This window comes from Gossypium arboreum, chromosome 1, assembly GCF_025698485.1.
Source record: "Gossypium arboreum isolate Shixiya-1 chromosome 1, ASM2569848v2, whole genome shotgun sequence".
Lineage (NCBI taxonomy): Eukaryota > Viridiplantae > Streptophyta > Magnoliopsida > Malvales > Malvaceae > Gossypium > Gossypium arboreum.
In genome coordinates this window covers 7,284,863-7,301,960 of record NC_069070.1, presented here as the reverse complement: position 1 = coordinate 7,301,960, position 17,098 = coordinate 7,284,863, and the positions used below count along the sequence as shown (strand labels likewise).

Here is a 17,098-nt window from a genome sequence, read left to right as displayed (position 1 = left end):
AAAAGGTACCAATTAAGTACAAGTAGACAAATTCAATAGCCAAAATATATATTAACTTTAAAATCAATGATTATCAAAAATAATTTTGGAAATAGAATATAATAAATTATTATAAATTTAAATTAACTAACCTATAATATATATAACTAAGTCCAAAAGGAAAATTAGACAAATCCAAAAGTAAAATATATATTAGTCCTAACATACAATAAAAATAAAATGTACAGTTTGAAACTAATAATAATAACAACACATAAAATATTATGAAATTTACCATGATATTGTCATTTTCTACAACACATAAAAAGCTATCATGTCGGTGAAAGTAAAATTCAATATTAAAAATATAATCATAAAAATTTAATATTGAACTGATTCGTGATACAAACTCAATCAATGAGATTATTTATATACACAATGTGGGTGAGAGAAAAATATTTTATGTAAAAATTAACTAATAATTATTATTGGTATAATGGTATAATAACGGTAAGCATACCATAGAAAGGGTAAATTATTTTTCCCAACTGAGTTAATATCGAGTTTATCCATTAAATTTATATTCAAATTGACTCTACTCAAAACTAACCTGACTAGTTCAATTAATAAATATAACACGATAAAATGTAAAATATAATATTTAAAATTTTATAATATAAAATATTTTAAATTTAATCACTATAGAGTAATACATAAATATATATAATATTTTTATTACTGTTATAAGAAAATAGATTATAATCTTAAAAGTAAAAAGTATAGAAATTAAATTATAAATGATTAGAATTAAATATTTGTTAATTGGATAATCCCACATTTGTGAATACTAACAAAAACGCGTGCACTAACAACAGCGCGTAAGACTCTCCAGTGAAGATCGACTTGAACTAATTTAGGAAACCTTTTTGTATTTTAATAATGAATGGTGTGGCCGCAGGTCCAGGATTCCTTCCAAAATTAAACCTGAGGCCAACCGCGTGAATCCCACGCGAATAGATTTGGTCATCTCCAATCTTTCACGTAAAAGTCAATCTGAAACAATCGAGACTAACAAATGGCGATTTATTACAAGACAATAAAACGACAAGAGAGGTGTGTGGTGCTCTGTTCATCCCGTTTGGTTTTATAAGCTAACACATCTCCCCTCGTTTTTGTCTTGCTTTGTGTTTTTAACGAAGATAGCTTCTTCTCTCAAACTGAGGTAAATAGTAACATCGGCTTTTATGTGTTTTGTACAAAAATTTCCATCTTTTACTTGTTTTAGGTTTCTGGGTTTGTTTATTTTTATGGTTTAGATTGGGTGCTAGGGTTGTAGTTTTCTTATAAAGGTGGATTTTGATAAAACATAAACAAATTAAAGAAAATGGAGGTGGCATCAACCGAGAAGCCGCCGAGCTTTCCTCCTGCTCGGAAAAGGATGACGACACAGATAACAATAAAACGCGACGAAACGCCTCTGCATTACGCCGTACGATGTAAAGACCTTGCGGTGGTGAAAGAAATCCTTACGACTACCGAGGAAAATGAACTGAAAGAACTATTGCCTAAACAAAACCAATCTGGTGAAACTGCTCTTTATATTGCAACCGAAAACGGTTATGTCGATTTGGTTAAGGAGATGATAAACTATTACGATCTCTCCGATGCCGGGATCAAAGCTCGAAATGGCTTCGATGCATTCCATATTGCTGCTAAACAAGGAGATTTAGGTATGTTTCTCATGCATCAATTTTATGTTTAATGTTATTGTGAGGTGAATTAGTCCAGTTTTCGAGTTGGGATCAACATTAAGATGGTGACTTCATAATGTGGGCATTTTGCAGAAATATTGAAAGTGCTACTAGCAGTGCATCCTGAACTAGCAATGACAGTGGATTTATCAAACACCACGGCTCTACACACAGCTGCAACACAAGGGCACATTGAGATTGTGAATTTCTTATTAGAAGTAGGCAGTGGTTTGGCTACAATAGCAAGGAGCAATGGCAAAACAGCTTTACATTCAGCAGCAAGAAATGGGCATGTGGAGGTTGTGAAGGCACTTTTGGGCAGTGAACCAGGGATTGCTCCAAGGACTGATAAGAAAGGCCAAACTGCACTTCACATGGCAGTGAAGGGGCAGAACCTTAAGGTGGTAGAGGAATTGATTAGTGTTGATCCTTCATTAATGATAAACATGGTTGATACAAAGGGAAATACGCCTTTGCATATAGCTGCCCGGAAGGGCAGAATTCAGGTAAATCATACTAATAAATTGAGTTCGCTCGCCTTTACGCTCATGTTAGCTCTTGTGCATCAACAAGGCAAGATGCTAATCTAATCGCCTGTTTGTGCAGATCGTTAAGTTGTTAATTCGACACAAAGAAACCAACACAAAAGCCGTGAACAAAAGCCGCGAGACAGCGTTAGATACAGCTGAAAAAACGGGGAACCCCGAGGTTACCACCATTCTGCAACAGCATGGAGTTCAAAGTGCTCGAAACATCAAGCCTGTAGCATTGAACCCTGCCCGTGAGTTAAAACAAACAGTGAGTGACATCAAGCATGAAGTGCACAATCAACTAGAACATACTCGTCAAACTAGAAAAAATGTGCACGACATCGTCAAAAGACTCCACAAAATGCATTCCGAAGGTCTAAACAACACGATGAACTCCACCAACGTAGTCGCCGTCTTAATTGCCAGCGTCGCCTTTGCTGCCATCTTCACTCTCCCTGGCCAATTCATTGACAACCCGAACCAAGTCCCGAAGGGTCACTCCCTGGGGGAATCAAACATTGCTATATACCCAGCCTTTGTAATATTCTTCATCTTTGATTCCCTTGCACTCTTCATATCTCTTGCTATAGTGGTGGTTCAAACCTCGGTTGTTGTGATCGAGAGCAAGGCAAAGAAGAAGATGGCAGCGGTGATCAACAAGCTACTGTGGTTGGCTTGTGTGCTTGTTACGGTGGCGTTTTTAGCATTGTCGTACATTATAGTTGGGCAAAGGTGGTATTGGCTTGCATCCGGGATAAGCGTTGTGGGAGCAATATTAATGGTGGCAACTCTAGCGGGCATGTGTTATTGGGTGATACGATATCGCCTTAAGGCTACCAACATGAAAAATACACGATCGCCCACCGCCAGCAGGTCGCGTTCAGCGATTATGTCCGATTCTGAGATTATAAACAATAAGTTTCAAATGTATGCCCTTTAAATATGGTCTCCTACACAAATCTGATTTTTTTCTAGCCATTTGTTATTATTGATTGTTTGTCCTTTGATAAGTTAATTGTTAAATTATTTTTTCAGTTCAACTGAGTAAATTCTTGAAATTAAAAGTAAAAGATTAATTTTAAATATATGAAATGTATAGGGACTGGAAACAGAATTAAACTTTTTTCATTCAAGATTTTGGTAAAATTAATGCTAATAAGCTAAGAACATTTTTGCTTATAGGGTTAAAACCATGGTGTGGTAGACCAACCATTCTTCTACATTGTTTTCAGCAATGAAGACATCACTGTGTAACATTCAATCTTTTTTCTATATTTAGTAAACCTTGGAAATCCATGAAGCATGATAGGATATGTTAAGTTCGCAATTATAATAAACGTGATGCGATGAAAAACGCATAAGTGACAATTGTTTTCTAAGTACATACTCTATGGTTTGCATCGCATTTACATATGAAAAAGAAGAGGACAGCTCTTATAGTCAGGTACCAAATTCTTAGGTCAAATTATGATTTGAGATTTAAACAACTGTCTACTTTTACAATATCCAATAATTATTCCAGTTAAAAAGCTGAGGTGGGCTTTCCTTAAAACTCTCCTAATACCCAGAAAAATCATATTAACATGACGAGTTGAAAGGCTGTATTTTTAAGGGAAAATTATGTGTAATCATTTTAAGAGATTAATCCTAAATTTGAGCGTTATAGAAGGAGTAAAACTATAATTTAATCAAATCTTTACAACTTTTAGTTATTCTTTTCCCATTTACTTACAAATATTAAACCCAAAATCTAATCCACTTGATGGATTTTGAATTAATATGCTCTAAACAGAGTGGATGCGGTATAAGGGTGAGTAAATTTTTTTCTTTTGAATAATGGGTATGGTAATTGCTATGCAATATAAGGTTGGCTAGATTTTTTTCTTTTGGATAATGGGTATAATAATTGCTTACCCCACGCCGACTCGCTCCATTATATAAAATAACAATTTTATCTTTTTATGTATAAACTATTAAAAGTGTAAAAATATAATAACATAATATAGAAAAAAAAATCATATATTTTATGTTTAATTTTTTTTAAAAAATTACATTTAAATATTTACTTGACTTTAAAGATAAGTAGCAAAATTTAAATTGAAGCAAAACGAGAAGGGACAGAGATAGATATTATACATTCATAATAAAGCAAGTGGATGGTGGAACAGTCCGTGCTAACACCACATTTGGTTGGGGTGAATAGAATAAGGTTGTAATAGAAAAGAGTTGTAATCAGTAATTCAATTGTTTGGTTCAATGGAATAAAATAGAGTTGTAATAGTATTATTATATTCGGTTGAATGGAATAGATGCTGTAATGGCATAAAGAAAAGACTTAAATGACCAAAGTACCCTTAGCGAAATTTTTAGGTAGATGATTATTGTTATTGTTATTAAATTTTAATAAGATTATTATTAAATATAATTTAATAAAAAATAAATAATTTAATCATATTTTAACTTAATTATTATTAAATACAATTTAATAAAATAATATATAATTTAATAACAATCTTAATATAATAATTATTAAAATATGAATTAATAAAATTATAATATATATTATTAGAAAATAATATATAACCTACTTTATTATTTTTAAATTGCAATGCATGTTTAATGTGATAAAATATCATTAGCAAAACAAATAATTTAATTATCTTCTAAACTAAAAAGAAAAGATTAGAAGTAATAAATAGTTTGAGAATTATATTTTACATCCAAACATAATGTTCATACATTAACAAAAATTACATGATGTTATTAGCTTATATGTCATAATCTATATGTTAAATTTTACAACATCAAAAAGTTACAATAGTCAGTGTCATTCTATCATGTCATTATATCATCAAAATATTACATATATAAAAAGTTACCAAAAAATCACCAACGCAACCATGATTTTTAATGGTCATAAATAAGTCTTCTCACCTATTCCAATCGCATAGAAGAAGGTAGACTAAAGAAAACCAGCATTTGCTCAACGCCCGATAGAGCTCATCTTCAGTTAATCCTTCTACTTCACATAAGGTCAGATGTAATTTTTGAGCACTTTCTTAAATTACCATTTTTGGCTTCCCTTGAATTAACATTTCAGAGGCAATGCTCCTACTTAGTTTAAGGCCAACAGTCCGTATGTTTTCTCCCAATAATATGGCAGCATCAGTAAGTGAAGTAGAAATTTGTTCACTTCCATCAATAATCTTTTTTTTTCTTCTTTGAAAATGTGGAACCATCTTTGTTTGGTTTCGATAGTTGCGATTGTGTAGTCGAGAAATCCATCTGATCCAATGAAACATCATCTTCGCATCCATGGTACCTGTTTCCTTCTTTAAGATTCTTTGCATTAGCTACATCCTCAACATCTATTCAACAATACCTACAGTTGTTTGAGCATCTTTCCCAATGGCTCAATCTTTTGCATATATGGAAGTAAATTGGTCATAATAAGGGAAATTACGATGTCTTAATTGACGTGCTAATTTATGACTCTATAACAAAAGAAGGAATTCACATTAGATATAAGTTTGGTCAAAACAATATAATAAAAACATGAAATAATTCTTACACTTATATAGAAGTTCCACACAGCATCTTCGGCAACAACCATTTGCCTATGCTCTTACCAACCAAAGCTGCTATTGTCTTTTTCACTGTGCATGTCATAAACAATTGCCCAATCCCTTTTCAATGTCCTAATCCTTGATTCAACTTTAGGTTTAGCCTTCAACATAGCATGAAGTAAAACTTTTTCTAACATTCTTTCCAACTCATTTAAATATTTATTCTTGAATCTCATATCTACGTTAAATGTTCCAACATCGTGCAAGTCGACCATATAGAAAACCAACGCATCATCTTCTTTTGGAACTCATTTCCTTTTGATTCCTCGAGAATTTTGGGAAGAAACACTTGATTGTGAAAAACCTAACATAACTATTTTAAGAAAAAATGTAGATTAAAATTAGGTTTGATGTTATGAATCAAAAGGTCAGCACTTTATAAAATTATAACACATGACGACTCAAAAGAAAATAAATTAAAGTTGTAATTCCCCAACCATGCGGGACGTTTAAACTCGATCACTATCTCCATCGATTTGTTCTCGGAGATTCGAATATAGCACGGCCCACTCGTTCCCCCAACTGTTCGCAAACCCGACTCCAACCCAACATGCTTTTTGATTTGAAATTGAGTTAACTTTTAGGGATGAATTTATCAATCCTAATATTTAGGAAAAATAGTGAATACCGATTGGAACGATTTTTAATACGGATACTTATCTCATAATTCCTGACCGGAAAGAATACCGACCTAAAACTAAGTTAGAATTTAGTGAAGCATAAAATTAATCATACTTTGATTAGTTATGGAGTAGATTTAAATGAAAAATGGTGAAAATTGAAAATGGAAAAGATTTGAAAAGCAATTAAACTAATTTGCAAAGAATTAAGCAAATGGAAATGGGGTGGCAGTATGCTACACGCATAAAATTCATAAAATTGGAAGGGAATAAAATGTTTAATTTAATTGCTTAAGCAAATTCAAGTATGCTTTCAAGCTATCACAAGTGCTCTATTTATACACAAATCATTTACTAAATTTAGTTTAATTACCCACTACACAAAATTAGAATTAAATAAAAAATAAAATCATATTTTATTTTAATTTTAGCTTTTACAATGTCAAAAGAAATATGATAAGTCCTTGACTATTTCCAAGTTTCTAATTCGGCCCCATTTTACTGACTAGGCTGTAAATTAGTCATTTTCTACTCTTTTTTTACTCATAGCATCCCAATTGTATTTCTGACAGGATTAAAACATAAAATCACTAATTTAGCAAGGATCAATTCAAGAATTAACCGATTTAAACACAAAAAATCATGCAAATTCAACATGTTATCAATTATTAAATATGATTTATTTGATTTGATTTTATTAAGGATAATTTTGAAACATAAAATAAAATTTTAAAATTTAGGAGATTAAATTAATTGATTTTAATATCATATTAATAAATTGGTTGATATTATTGAGGGATAATTTTTTAAAATTTTTATTTAATTGATTTTGATATTTCAAATTTAAAATTGAAGTTGAAAAAAAGTAATTTATAAATTTCAACTATTGGCTAAACAAGTAGAATTTAACAAATTTTTAATACATTATTTTAGTTTCTAATGCCTTTTCACTTTTTTTTTTAACTAAGATTAAGACTTTAAAAATATTTTTCGATAATCAAAATAAAAAACAAGCTAAAAGTTAAACAAGAAAAATAAAAGAATCAATCGTAATTAAAGATTTGTGACTTGAAATACTAAAATAAAAGTATGAATAGTTTAAAAAATAACAGTGGAGTTAGAAGAAACAAAAAAAGGTTGTGGTTTCGATGATTAAGTAATTGAAGACGGATAATATTCCCTTAGGCAAATTTAGGCCCAATACAAATACTTTGGGCCTCCTTTAAAGCCATATTATATCAATTTCAGACTCTTTCACCATGGCATGTGGGTTTGTTGTTTATCAATGATATTGTTACTGTTATAACAATTTAAAAGGTTGTGTCCTCGAATATAATATCTTTTAATTTAAAAGTTTAGGTATTATGGATAGTTTAAGAATTGTTTAATAAAAAATGGATTTAATTTCAGGTTAAATTATGCTATTAATCCATGTATTACGCTTAAATTCTAGATTTGGTTTTTACACTTTAATTTAGTCAATTTTAGTCATTGTACTTTTGAAATTTTGAAACCTCAATCTTGACCCAAATAATAGCAATTGAATTTGGTCAAAATTTCTCTATTAGGCATATGTTATATGTAAGTTGTAGATTTAATTATTTTATCTAATTCGATAGTTTGAGCTTTTACACTTGTTAAATTTTAAATTTCTAGTCTTGATTCAAATATGATCCTTAAATCTATTAACTAGAATGACACAACTTTTTGTGAATTTTATATAAAAATAGCAAGTTAATATGATATTGCACATATGATCATATATTGATTACATAAGATTTTGAAAAAAAAAAAAAAACTTAACAAATCTAGTGACTATTGTTTAGGTCATGGCTATAAATTTAAAATTTATAAAGTAAATGGAAGTACAAAATTAAATCTACTACAAGGATTAGTAGCAAAATTTGACCTTCATTCTTAATCAAGTTTTAAGTTATATTTTTCCGATTGATTTGTTGATTTGATTTAATTCATTTATTTTATATCATGTAATATTTTATTTCCATTACAAGTTCACTTAAAATGTTCTAATTTACGAAATTATGTAGCATTTTCTCCAAGGGTGAATTTTTTTTTAGAAGTTAGAATTAAATTGTATATTTTATAGTAGTAAAATGTAATTTCACCATTTTAATAACTTATATCTTTATAATTTTTAAAGAACTAAATCAATTTTTATACTTTAGAGAGCCAAAGTGCAATTGTACCATTATTAATTTAAAATTTTATAAATTATAAAATAATCTAAATAGAAAATTTTCTATTTTAGAGGATGTAAACCCTTAGCTTTACCACTAATTTTCTCCAATTAGTTTGTTGAGATATTTATAATAGCATACCCAATGACTAATCTTTTATATTCTATAGGTAAATTAAATTCCCATTTTTATTTTAAATTTTAGTAACCACACTTTCAAATCATGTATATAATAATGGTAACCACTATTTGCATATTTGTTAGTAAATTAGGTAGGTATGAACCTGCAATCTCCCTAACGCACGCGAGCAAGATGATTTTTATTTTATTAATTTTAAATAATATATATATTTAAAATATGCATATGGTGAGATTTGAACTCGACCTATATTTTTATATTTTATATGTTTTTATTTTAATATATTATCTCTAGCAGTTATATATATAATGTTGTTCATTGAATTGGTGTCACAAATCAACTCAACACTAACTTATAATTGATGACAAAATAATGATAAATAATTGTAGTACATTTAGTATTGTTTATGTGAAATATTTATGTGTTTAAATTTTGTTTTACCCATAATTTAATCTATTTTTATTTTAATATTGTACATATTTCATGTGTTATTATGATTAATTAGTTTCAAACCATACGTTCCATCATTTCTTGTATGTTATTTTGTAAATAGGTATTTGTATTTTAAATCATGGTTTCCACACATATACGTTGAGTGATAGAATTTCTAGTATATACTACTTTTTTCTTTATGTGATGTACAAGTTGCTTGTATGTAATAATTAAAATATATTAAATTAAAATATTAAAATTTGGTGTAAATTATAACATCTTATAAATATTATTGTAGAAAAGTAAAAATAATATAAATATTTAATTTTTATAATGGTGATATTTAAATTATAATTAATATAAATTAAGACAAAAAATTAATATTTAAAATAAATTTAAATGATTTGATATTACTCTCTATTAGAATTTAAGCTTTCCTTTTAAAAATAAATCAAATATGCACAAATAATGGAAATATTTGACACGATTGTGAATATTAAGACAATGAAATATATGGCCAATTTACTAAAAAAAAGCTTATTTTCAAAATTATTTATGGAAATGGGTCAATTTTTTGATTATTTATCGAAAAAGGCCGAATTCCTTGAAAGCGCGTCTACGTCAGCGCAAAGTCAGGGGCTCTGTAAGCAAAACGCATCCCTGGGGGAGCGTTTTGTCCACGTCAGCACAAAGCGCTTCCTTAAGGGCAGATTTTGTGCTAACATGACAAAACGCTCCCCTAGGGACGCGTTTTGCCCCCCTTTTTTTTAGGGTTAGGTTTTTTTATGCTTGATATATGGTTTAGAGTTTAATGTTAGGGTTTTAAGAGTTTAGGGTTTTATTGTGTTTAGGGAAAAAATTAATTAAATTAGGGTTTAAGGTTAATTAATTAAATTAGCTATTAATTTTAAAAAATTAATTAAATTAGGGTTTAGGGTTTTTAGGGTTAATTAATTAAATTAGGATGCACTGTCAGCAAAATTACTGAAAAAAGTTTCCACGTGGACGCTCTTTTGCTATAGTAGTATTTGAAAAATAATTTTGAGAAGACGTTTCTAAACAAATAGTGTACAAAACGCTTCAAGCAGGATGCACTGTCAGCAAAATTACTGAAAAAAGCTTCCACGTGGAGGCTTTTTTGCTATAGTAGTATCTGAAAAAAAAATTTTGAGAAGACGTTTCTTAACAAATAGTGTTCAAAACGCGTCAAACAGGGTGCACGTTTAGAAAAATTACTAAAAAAAGCTCCCACGTGGACGCTCTTTTGCTACAGTAGTATCTGAAAAAATAATTTCGAGAAGATGTTTCTGAACAAATAGTGTCCAAAACACTTCAAACAGGATGCACTGTCAGCAAAATTACAGAAAAAAGCTCCCACATGGATGCTCTTTATCTACAGTAGTTCATGTTTGGCCTTAGATTATAAATAAGTCAAATTTCATTCTCAGATTACATAAGTTACAGTAAGAGAAATTGAGGCTAAAGTAGAATAGAAACTGAAGATGAGTGAACGTATTAGTGCTTTTATTTTACTGTGATGGTGAAGTCCATGACACGGAGAATAGCTTTGTTTTTTTATCGAAGAGCACAGCGTGACTGGTTTTTATCTAGAACATAGATTTGACAGAAATTCGTAAAAGAATTAGGCATAAAATCTTCGGAACGACACCAATGAAAGTTTTGTCTATTAAGTATCAATTTTGTACTTTAGTTGATCCCACAAGATATGACTCATTCGACATCAAAGGTCCTCGTAGCTTGGAGGCAATGGTGCAGACTCATCTTGCTAGTGGATCACCCTATCTTGAGTTATATGTACAATTTTCATCACCAAATAATGCATTTGTGACAACATCTACTGCTGTTTGAGAGAAATACACGACCTATGCCCAACACTCTGTTAGTAGGTGGTAAAACACGGAAGCGCCCGTGTTTGGTAGCAGTATGAATACACAACCCCTGTACGACACTCCGTTGATGGATGAGACATGCACCTCGGTGGGTCGATGTTCGATATTGGAAATACGTACTGGGGATTGAAATCAACTTCTAGTGGTTGGCAATCCACATCTGATTAGGGATGTTATAAAACGTCTATAAGAAGAGATGACGTACTCCGAACAACATCCATCAACGATGGGACCTCGTTCGTTGCAGATGATGGTGGGTTAGATGATGAGTCTGATGTGGATCCACCTCTAAAGCCAAGCCTCGATGGTGCAGAAGTTGCATTATTTTCGTAACCGGAGCCTGTTCCAACCATACCTGAAGATGTTGAAGGGGGTTCACATGAAAAAGAAGAAAATTCGTGATTCAGGGCGTACTCGCCTCCAGCCCATATGCATAATGTCGATCTATCTCAAGATGATAAGTTGGAGTTTCCAGATCTACCACACAGAATGTGTGACCATACAAGTTCGTTATTGGATTCGGGTGAATTGGAAGTTGGTAGGGAGTTTTCTAATAAAGATAGTTTTCTTGGTGTATTGAAACAACATAGCATCATGAGGGATTAACTACAACGTGGTTAAATCCAAATCCGATAAGTTTGAGGCCAAGTGTACAGTGTAAGACGGTACATATTCATGGAAAATTATGGTCTCGTTAAGGAAAATGATAGGCTTGTGGGAGATAAAAAAGTACAAATGTCCACATATATGTGTTGGCGGTATAGTATCACTAGGTGTTTAGGGTTTTTGAATAATACAATTATTATGTAATGTTTCATTATTTAACGTACTTCGTTGACAAGTGTTTCACAAGATCATCTTAAGATAGATTAAGATATGTTAGCTAGCTTAATACTACCGACGGTGAAGGCAGATCCTAAGACTTCAGTGCCGGTCTTAATTGCCAATATTCGTAGCCAACTGAGGTACACGACCTCTTACCGTAAGGTTTGGGTAGCCTTCAGTACGAATTTACTATCGCCTCTCCTCTTCTGACAGTAAATATGGCTTCCCATGGATCCTAAACCATGATATGTATTCCGGCATGTGATATCCCAGATTAGGGCCTAATGGAAATAGTGATTTTGGGACAACAAATCTGAGACAGAAATAATTATTTTATAATTATTTTGAGGTCTATTATATGATTTTATGATTGTGTGAAAGTTTCGTAAAGAAATTCTATGCATAAAGTGCTTAATTTGATATTTGGGACTAAATTGAATAAGTTGCAAAACTTGCATTCTAGAAGTTTCTAGTATGAAATTACTTTGGAATATTAATTAAGAGGCCTTATATAGCAATTTGACCAATTTCTAAGTTTTTGAACAAAAATTGGACATGGATGAAATTTTTGAAAATTTAGTAAGGAAGGGCATTTTGGTCATTTAGATTTTAATGAATTAAAATGGGAAAAATCAAGCAAAAATCCATTCATCTCCTTCATGTTGCTGCCGAATTTTACTTGCTACCATAGCTAGGGTTTCTTCAACTTCTAAGCTCAATAGTAAGTCAATCCTAGCCCCGTTTATAATGTTCTTTACATTTTTGAAATTCTCGTAACTTGGTTTACCTATTTCTACCAATATTTTGAGATAGGGTTTATATTTAAAAATTTACCCATGAATGATATTCATGAATTTTGATGTTTTATGGTAGAATATGAAGCTTGAGATTGTGTTAAACAACTTTTGCTAAGTGATTTTACATAAAAACGACTAAAATGATGTAATCAGTAAAAATACCTAATGTTCATAAATACATGATAGAGTGTGAATTTGATGTTGCTATAGAAGGGAAAAATGATCAGCATGTCATAAAACATAAGAAAATAGGATGAAGTTTAATTTCCGAGCTAGGGGAAAAATCGTAATTTTGTGAAACTTTAGGGGTAAAATTTGTAATTTTTGCCATAGGATGTTTATGGAGTAATTTGAGTAATGTGAGACATTAATAAGTCAAATGTGTTATTATAGATCAAGAAAGACGTGGAATTGACCTTGATCGGGGAAAAGAAAAGATTTCGAGCTAAATTGTATCCTTTATACATTTTGCACCGAGGTAAGTTCGTGAGTGAATAGGGTAACATAATTGTTGTTTTAAGCAATTTAATGTTGTTTATATGATATGATGCTTATTATCATGAAATGTTATGTTTTGTGGTTATTGTTGAATAATATGTAATTATGTGAATTACTTGATGAGTATGAACTATCATCGAAGTATCGATTTCGACATTTCGTGGAAGATGGCAAAGGAGTATGATCGAGGAAAATTCTGTTTGAACATTAGGAATAGATTAGGATACAAGTGACATGTCACTAGGAAATTGAGATTCGAACTCGTTGAGTTGCGTTCCGAGTTCACTTATGGATACAAGCATCCGAACTCGTTGAGTTGTGTTCTGAGTTCATTATGGATGCGAACACCCGAGCTCGTTGAGTTGCGTTCCGAGTTTATTATGGGTGAAATTATGGTAGCTTGATTTCGTGTATCCGAATTATATTCCGATGTGTTCAACGGGTAAAGTTCTAGTGAAATGGAAGAATTCTCGAGATGAAAGTGACTAGTTGGTAAGTGTTGTGGAACGGATACTTTGTACAGGTATGTACTTAACCCTCGGGTTGAGACTTTAATATAACAATAATATGGTAGGATCATGAATGAGAAATATGATATGAATGCTTTGGTGATATTATGCAAATGTGGATTTCGTGTTATTGCATGGTTATGTTACTTGCTATTTACATGTGAACTTACTAAGCATTTATGCTTACTCCCTCCCTTCCATTCCTTATAGTTTTGACAAGTCGGCTTGGAGATCGGGACGGTCGGAGGTACGTTCACACTATCAACGGACCACCTCGGTATAGTGGCTTGCATATTTTGGGAATATGGCATGTATAGCATTATGATCCTTTTGCGTATATAATCTTATTATATGGTGAATGAGTGATGTGGAAATGTTTTTTGATGATTAGCTATTGGAATGGCTAATTAAAATTTATATTTAGTGTTATGTATATGCTTAATGTATTTCCTAATCCATGGAAAACCATAAAATAGTGAAATTGGCTATAAAACAGAATCACATAGCAACAGTGATGTGAGTTTGAAAAATCACTAAAAATAGTATAGATAGAATTAGATGATGAATAAAATATGGAATTGAAACTTAATGAATCTATTTTTATGTGGAAGAAACAAAATAGGTAAAAGAGTTGTATTTTATGAGATATTTACGTTTTGGTGAAACAGGGTCAGTGCAATTTCTAGATCCCCTATTCTGATTTTAGAAATTTGCCATAAATTGTGTAAAAATAATTAGGATTCACAGTTTATATGTATGGATTCCTTATTGAGTCTATTTTTAAGAGAAATAAACGGCATGGTCATTAGATCTCTGTTCAGGAAGAAATTTGATTCGTAGTGCACAGGGGTCAGAGTAGCCGAACCCCGAAATGGGGGAGACTTTAACTAATAAACTGTACTAATTGGCCCGACCAAAAATTCTAGAAAAAAGTTTAGTAATGTCTCATACTCGACTCCGGCGACGGTCTCGAGTAAGGGGGCATTACATTTGGTGGTATCAGAGCTACAGTTTAATCGGTTCTAGGACTAACGTGGCGTTTGTATGGTCTTACTATACATGCCATATATATATTTTGTGATAGTGTGACGACTCCTGACCTTTTAAATGATTTTTTTATATAGTAAATGGATCCCGATCTAGCTGTGGCCAATGATGTAGTGAGCAATGTGCCAGCTGCTGTTGAAGGGGCGGTGCCGACTGAAAATCGACCTCCTACTGTTGGTCAAGGAGGAGGAGAAGAGGCTTGAGAAACCTTTCTCCAGATGATGAATACATGGTACACCGAGTTCTTTCGTACGAACCTGAATGCTCAACAACCTCCCCCATCTCCCCCGATTCCTCAACCAGTACTCCCGATGCCTCAAGGTATGGATCTGATGAAATTTCATAGAACCTCAGTTGATAGAATTCATAAGGAAAGGGCTGAAAAATTCAGGGCAAATGTTGATGATGATGCCGAGAAAGCAGAATTTTGACTTGAGAATTCTATTCGGGTATTTGATGAATTATCTTGTACACTTGAAGAGTGCTTGAAATGTGCCATATCCTTGTTGAGAGATTTGGCTTATTATTGGTGGAAGACATTGATTTCAGTGGTGCCGAAAGAGAAAGTGACTTGGGAATTCTTTCAAGAAAAAATTCGGAAGAAATACATCAGTGAAAGATTTGTGGAACAGAAGCGTAAAGAGTTTCTCGAGTTGAAGCAAGACAACATGACAGTTACTGAATATGAAAGGGAGTTCGTCCGGTTGAGTAAGTATGCTAGAGAATATATTCCTTCAGAGGCTAAAATGTGCAGACGATTCGAAGATGGACTTAATGAAGACATCAAAGTATTTGTAGGAATTCTTGAGTTGAAAAAGTTCGTAGTACTTGTTAATCGGGCTTGCAAGGTTGAAGAACTAGTTAAAGAGAAGAGAAAGGCGGAGGCTGAGACTAGAAACTTGAAGAAAAGACCAATGAGTAGCACATTTCCACCGTAATCCAGAAAATCCAGAGATATGTATTCTCATTCTCATGCTTCGACGGGATATTCATATGGGAATCGTAAGAAGCAAAATGTGGATTCCAAATCTCAAGCTACTTCTATGGCTAGTGTGGGAAATTCTAGACTTGTTGGACTCGAGTGCCAAAGATGTGGTAGAAGTCATTTTGGTCGATGTAGAATTAATGATAGATCCTGTTACTGGTGCGGTTCTTCATATCATTTCATTAAAGATTTTTCGGAAATGAATGAGAAAGAAAAATTTCAGAGTGCAAAACCTAGTAGTGCAGTTTCGAGAGGAAGATCTTCGAAAAGAGTTGGGAATAAGGTAAGCAACAAGAATGTAGTCAGAGATTCAACGATTAAATTTTAAGCTAGAGCTCCGGCTAGAGCTTATGCCATAAAGGCGCATGAAGATGCTTCATCTTCTGACGTGATCACTGGTATTTTCTCTCTTTATGATGTTAATGTTATTGTTTTGATTGACCCTAGTTCTACTCATTCATATGTGTGCATGAAATTGGTGTCTAATATGAGTATACCTATTGAGTCTACAGAATTTATGATTAAAGTGTCGGATCCGTTAGGCAAATGTGTTATAGTTGATAAAGTATGCAAGAAATGCCCTTTGATGATTAGAGGTCATTATTTTCCGGCCGACTTGATGTTGTTGTCGTTTGATGAATTCGATGTCATTTTGGGTATGGATTGGTTAACATTGCATGATGCTATAGTGAATTGTAGACAGAAAGTTATTGAATTGAAATGTGAAAATGGTGAAATTTTGCGGGTTGAACTAGACGAATTAGAGGCATTGCCTAGTGTGATTACTTCGATGTCGGCTCAGAGATATTTGAAAAAGGGTTATGAAGCTTATTTAGCGTATGTGTTGAATACAAAAGAATCTGAGAAAAAAGTTGAATCAGTGCCAATTGTGTGTGAATTTGCGGATGTATTTCTAGAAGAGTTATCGGGTTTACCTCCGGTCAGAGAAGTAGAATTTGGTATTGAGTTGATACCGGGAAAAACTCTGATCTCGATTGCTCCGTATAGAATGGCACCAACAGAGTTGAAAGAATTAAAGTCATAGTTGCAAGAGTTGACTGACAAAGGTTTTGTGAGATCGAGTTTTTCACCTTGGGGTGCTCCCGTATTATTTGTGAAAAAGAAGGATGGTTCAATGAGATCGTGTGTAGACTATCGACAGTTAAATAAGGTGACAGTCAAAAACAAGTATCTATTACCGAGAATTGATGATTTATTAGATCAGTTGAAAGAAGCGACATAGTTCTCAAAGA

The 17,098-nt window shown here is 32.2% G+C and overlaps 1 protein-coding gene across 1 annotated transcript; it reads left to right on the top strand.

The window, feature by feature from the left end:
* Positions 1 to 1,040: 1,040 nt before the first annotated feature.
* LOC108463581 (ankyrin repeat-containing protein At5g02620-like) lies at positions 1,041 to 3,200 on the top strand. The gene is made up of 3 exons (XM_017763506.2): positions 1,041 to 1,709; positions 1,824 to 2,236; positions 2,337 to 3,200. The coding sequence occupies exons 1-3, from the start codon at positions 1,364 to 1,366 to the stop codon at positions 3,198 to 3,200; spliced, it is 1,623 nt and encodes a 540-aa protein (XP_017618995.1). The 5' UTR covers positions 1,041 to 1,363.
* The last annotated feature ends 13,898 nt before the right edge of the window (positions 3,201 to 17,098 follow it).